Here is a 5,886-nt window from a genome sequence, read left to right as displayed (position 1 = left end):
TCGGCACTCTTTTGCACACTCTCTCTCTCTCTGTGTGAAGAGAGTAACGGTTCTGCTGAACGAGGAGGCTCTCTCTGCTCTGCGCTGTGAGCGTTCGTTCGTTCGTTGGTGAGAAGAGCGATAGAGAGAGAGAGAGCTGTGTGGTTGTTTGGAGCATCGCCTTGAACAGCTCTCACTACTCCCACCACTCTCCCACCAGCACCATCACCCTGAGCCACCCTCACCCTCACTGCCCCCCCTCCCCTCCCCTCATTTCAACCCTCGCCCCCCCACCCCCTGTTGCCCTGTTGCCCGCACCTCTGCTCCGAGACCTTGCCCTGAGTTCCGTTGCTCTCCCCCAAAACCTAAACGCTGTTGCAGTGCTGTGCTGTGCCGGGGCTCCGCTACGCTAGTCAGTCAGTCAAGGCAAGTCAGTCAGCCGGACTGATGTGGAATGCGACCCCTGCTGACCCCTGCCCACAAGCCCCCATTCACTGAGCCGACACCACCGACACCGCTACCGCCGCGCAGAGAGGCCGCATAAAGGACGCCCCGACGAAAAGAGGGGAGAGGGAGAAAGAAAAGGGGGAGACCACAGAGAGAAAGGAGAGAAAGACAAGAAGTGACGGCCGCAGCAGCAGCAGGAGGAGTCCTTTAGGAGCGGTAAGCAAGTTAATGGAGGACAGTGAGTGGTGTCTGTGTCTGTGTCTGTGTCTGTGTCTGTGTCTGTGTCTGTGTGTTGGGCAAGCACATTTGTTTGGGGGTTTGTAGCAAAAAGTTTGAATAGTGAGGTATGTTGTGTGGGTTTGAAAAGGAGCTGTAGCTTTGTTGATGTTTGTGACAAAAGAGCTTCTTTGGCTGTTGAGTGACATTAGTAGCAGACATAGAAAAGGCTGCTGTCATTAACCCCTAGTTCACCCTGCATTTCCTCTCTCTTGTCTTGTCTTGACTTGGCCTGGTGGTTAGGGAGTTGCTCTTCCCATCTGAGGGTTGTAGGTTCGAATCCCACCTGACCTCTCCCTACACCTCCATCCATGGTTGAAGTGCTCCTTGAGCAAGGCCCCAAGTCCAATCTCAAGCACATCCAAAAAAAATGTGTCGGGTGCAGGCTCAAAACACGAAGTTCATTCAGTTCCACCTTCAGGGTAGCCCGAATCATCACAAGAATAAAAAATGGACTAAATGGGAGCTCACCGGTGTGCGCTTCTCTCATTAAGGCACCAAACCCCACATTACTCCAGGGACTGTAACCAATGCCCTGACTAAGAATGAGAGCAATTTTCTTTTGATTGAAGGGTCAAGTGTAATTATGTAATATTCTGTGTATCTGATCTGTTTACATGCTTACTTGCTGAAAACATAGTGGTGGGTGAGGAATGAGGCTGGGGGGCAATTTTAGTTGTGTATCGGTAGGGACACATAGACGCGAATTTGGCCAAGCGAAGCCAACTTCGCCATTCATTCCTATGAGAGAGGCGAAGGCAAACGAAAGCAAGTGAACAGGAGCGAAGCGAAGCAAAATTATTAAAGAAAGTTTAATGTTGTGCAAATGAGGAGCGAATTCGCCTGCCGCGGCCCAATCAAATCAACAACATAACTGTTCCATTCCATTTGATTCGCTGCGACGACCTGATGACGGTTGAATTTCGCCTCTCTTCGCTTGGCTCGCTTCGCCTCCTATGTGTCCCTACTGTATTGTTGCCCCCCCCCCCTTGAAAACGAGATATTTCATCTTAAGGGGTTAAAATTGAAATTGAATTTGAAAATAATGTGTTTTCTTGGAACGCAAACTGGTCCACCTCAGAAAGACTAGGCATAGCAAGGGATGACTGGTGCACTCGGATACTTTTTGGTTATTTTATTGTGGTGCAAGCATTAAGACTGACATTTCGATGCAGTGACTGCACGCCATCTTCACAGTCAGACTACTTGTAACAAGTATGGTATAATAAGAAATAACTGAAAAGTATCTGAGTGCTCCAGTCATCCCTGGTCTAGTCTTTCTGAAGTGGACCAGATTATTTTCCATTGTCTACCTGTCCTGGACTTGAGAGCACCAAGAAGGTTAGAGCGCAAGTGACTTCCCTTTTCATTACATTACATTACATTTCACTTAGCTGACGCTTTCATTTTTTATTCAAAGCGACTTACATTTATTTGTCAGGGTATTGGTTACAGTCCCTGGAGCAATGTGGGGTTAGGTGCCTTGCTCAAGGGCACTTCAGCCATGGATGGAGATGTAGGGAGAGGTCAGGGGGGATTCGAACCTGCAACCCCCAGATTAAAAGACCAACCCTCTAACCACTAGGTCACGGCTGACCCTACCACTAGGCCACGGCTAATGTGTTTTCCTAATGTATTGTTTTGTCTTGTCACCTGTGTCCCCACAGTGCTTCAACCACTGCCAGTTACCCATCATGCCCGTGGAGACGCTGCGTCCCTCGGGCCCCCTGGGGGGCGGCGGGGGCCCCAGCCCCTTCACCTCGGGCATGCCCTTCCGCATCCTCAACAAGGGGCCCGACTACTTCCGGCGCGGCCCGGCGGGATGCCTGGAGCTCGGCTCCAACCACAACAACAACGGCGGCGGCACGCGCAAGATGAGCGCCGTGGAGCGCCTGGAGGCCGACAAGGCCAAGTACGTCAAGAGCCAGCAGGTGGCGCTCAACAGACAGGAGCCCGTCAAGCCGCCCATCATCCGCAAGCCGCTCATGTCGCCCGGCATGATGCTGCAGTGCCGCATCAGCACGCCGCCCGCCCGCAAGGTGCCGCGACGACCCCTGGCTCACGCAGACGCCGAGAACGGAGGAGGAGGAGGGGAGGGGGGCATTTTCGGGTCGCGACGGGGCCCCCATCTGAACCTGGAGATCCTGAATAACCTGATTAACGTGTGCGATGGGCCCATGGTGACGACACCGTCCTCCTCGCCGTCACCCGTGCCCTCCTCACCCTCGCCCTCTGCCTCGTCACCGTCCCCCTCGTCGGGGTGCAAGAGGCCGGGGACGGTCACCTGTCCTCTGGAGCCCCAGCAGCAGCAACAGCAGCAGCAGCATCCTCTACCATCCTCCATCATCACCGCCCCTTCCTCCTCGCCCCTCAATGGCCATATGGACCGCCGGCCGCCCCCTGTTCCAGCCCGCGCGCCCCGCGTGCCCACAGCCTACAGCTCCCCGAACACGGTGACGGTGCGCCGGGTGGACGTGCGTCCCCAGGCCGCCGAGGTCCGCAAGCCGCCCCGCATCCCTCTGCAGCCGCCCCCCAACCCCCACCCCCACCACCACCATCCGCACCGCAAGCCGCGGCAGATCGCCCAGCCCCAGGCCCCGCCGTCGCTGCCTCCACCCCCACCACCACCCATCGCTGGCACCACTGCCACCACCAACACCACCACCACCAGTACCTCCAACTCCACCTCCTGCCCTTCCCCATCCCCGGCCTCCCTGCCCGCCACCCTCCCCAGCCAGCAGCAGCACCACCCTCCAGCCCCCTCCCAGGTCGGCAAGCCTCCTGCCAGCCCGCTGCTGCTCCGCGCCTCCCCCGTAGGTGGCGCCGTCGTGATGATGCCACCCGCCTCACCCGCCGTCACCCGCATCTCCTCCACCAGCTCGCGCGGCTCGCGGCACGGCGGCAAGCACGGCGCGCACCACCACCCCTCGCTGCACCGCTCCAAGTCGGACCTGTCGGACCGCTACTCGCGGGCCACCGCCGACCTGGAGCGCTTCTTCAACTACTGCGGCCTGGACCCCGAGGAGGTGGAGGGGATGGGCGGAGTGGAGCGGTTCGCACGCGCCGCATCGGACATCATCTCCGTGTCTAAACTCCGCAGTGTCAGCACGCCGAGCTCCGAGTGTGGAGACTACCACAACGGACGCCACGGAGGAGGGAGAGGAGGTGAGGAGGAGTACGAGGAGGAGGAAGAGGAGGACGAAGGGCCACCCAGGCCCAACGAGAGAGTGCCGTACAGCATCTCCGTCATCGAGAGGAACGCCCGCGTCATCAAGTGGCTTTACGGCATCCGGCAGGCGAGAGACACTTCGCAAAACAACGTCTCCAACGTCTAAGTACAGTGGTCTTCCAAACATAGGCCCCCACGCGACAGACATTTGGCCATTTTTCCATAAGGTTGGAACAAATGACAACATGTAGTATGTGTGCTATCTGTGGCCATACGGACAGGCGATTTGTTTTTCGCCACCAGCCTCAGTTGCGCTGCATAATTGGGCCCTTGGGGGAAATAATTGGAGACCACTGTTCTAGTAGAACATTATCTTTGCTATTGGGGACGCGAGACTTTTCTAGAACCTTTTTCACAAACTCATTGAAGCCTTCACTCCGGAGTCATGAGGAGGCTCACGCTGTTCTCAAGGCCTCGTTGTCTTATGACCTTTTGCATCTGTCTGCACAGGAGGCTGGACTTCAGGACAGACGTGTGGAAGTCAATATTGGAAATATGCATTGGAGGAACAGAAGAGACTAATCCAGATAGCCCTGTTCGTTTCTGTTTTTTTATATATATATATGGTTCTATAGTTTATTTATTAATTTTTTTTGGAGAAAAAAAAACACATTTAAAGTTCCCCAATTTTTGGTGTCCAATATAATAACTTTGTATATTTCTGTTACATGGAAAAGAGGTTTCGTTTTCTTTTTCGTTTTTTGCCTTACAGTAAGTTAAAGGATACGTAAATATATATCTATTTTTGTTTCTTTCTATTGTGTCGAGGTGTGTCAGGGGAGGAAACTCCTGTATGTTTGGTGCATTAACCTTTTAGACTTGGAAACTTGCCGGCTCTTCCTCTGCAAATGTGATGTCATCGTATCGTACGCATCAGGACGAGCAGGCAGGGCGGTCAGGGCAGGCAGGAAGCACTCTGGACCACTTACCTCGGAGGTGAACGCAAGGCTAGCACACACTCTCTGCTCTCGGCTGCACACAGAGGGCACTTCTCAATGTGAAGGGTTCTAGTCTTGACAGTGCGAGTAACGCACATTTTACGCAGATTTCACCAAGGGGTATCCATTATTTAGTTCTAAGTAGGGCTGCACAATTAATCGAGAAATAATCAAGATCGTGATAAATTAGTGAAATCTAACTGATGATTTTAATCGTGATTTAATCATGGCAATAGTGACCTACTTTTGAGAGCGTCCTTGAAGACAGAACATACAGACAGGCTGGTGTTTCTGGCCAGAAATCTGTCCACTTAAGTTTCATGCTATTGCCTTTACATAATTATTACAATTCATTTTATTTTGCTCATCCCGTATGTAATTCATTCTTGGCTATATTTCATCTTGTTATAATTTTCGAAAAAAATCTGCAAAAATCAATAATCGTGATTAATAATCGTGATTATGATTTTGACCAAAATAATCGTGATTATGATTATTTCCATAATCGTGCAGCCCTAATTAGTAGTATAACTAAGTGTAATTAGTAATCGGATTCCGGTACCAGAGATTAATTAAGTATAGAGATATGCCAACATAATAGGTTTCTATGGGCACCTAACGTGACCAGGTTCCGGTCTGCCTAAAGGGGCGTGTCATAATGCTCCTACAATGAATAGAACAGTCCTTAGGTCTGCCTAGGTCTGCCTAAGGGGGGCCATAATAGAACCAGGAAACAATGGGCCAATGGAACCTCTCTCTCTCTATTCTCTCTGCCGGTACTCCTGTGAAAATGGGTGTTAATCGCACTAGTAAGGCTAGAACAGTTCACTTTGAGAAACACCCAGACTCTCCACAGGCTGACACAGAGCCCCGTCTAAAGCAATAATATTTGCAATGCTAATGGAAAAGCTTTTTTAATGGATGAAAGGTTGATGATGATGATGAGGAGGAGGAGGAGGATGGTGGGGATGACGATAACGAGGAAGGCAGCGATAGAGCTGCAGAGTGACACTGTCG

The 5,886-nt window shown here is 52.3% G+C and overlaps 1 protein-coding gene across 2 annotated transcripts in view; it reads left to right on the top strand.

Moving 5' to 3' along the window:
- Nucleotides 1-5,065, top strand: part of wu:fa11c10 (protein FAM110A) — a 37,998-nt gene extending 32,933 nt beyond the window's left edge. For both annotated transcript variants that reach the window (XM_063207916.1, XM_063207917.1), the window contains exons 2-3: nucleotides 1-642; nucleotides 2,370-5,065. The exon at nucleotides 1-642 is cut by the window's left edge and continues 218 nt beyond it. In XM_063207916.1, coding sequence (XP_063063986.1) covers nucleotides 2,397-4,037 — 1,641 coding nt within the window. In that variant the 5' untranslated portion in view covers nucleotides 1-642; nucleotides 2,370-2,396 and the 3' untranslated portion in view covers nucleotides 4,038-5,065. The remainder of the gene's footprint in view (nucleotides 643-2,369) is intronic.
- The last annotated feature ends 821 nt before the right edge of the window (nucleotides 5,066-5,886 follow it).

This window comes from Engraulis encrasicolus, chromosome 10 (assembly GCF_034702125.1).
Source record: "Engraulis encrasicolus isolate BLACKSEA-1 chromosome 10, IST_EnEncr_1.0, whole genome shotgun sequence".
NCBI classification, from domain to species: domain Eukaryota; kingdom Metazoa; phylum Chordata; class Actinopteri; order Clupeiformes; family Engraulidae; genus Engraulis; species Engraulis encrasicolus.
This window is presented reverse-complemented; position numbering and strand designations above follow the sequence as displayed.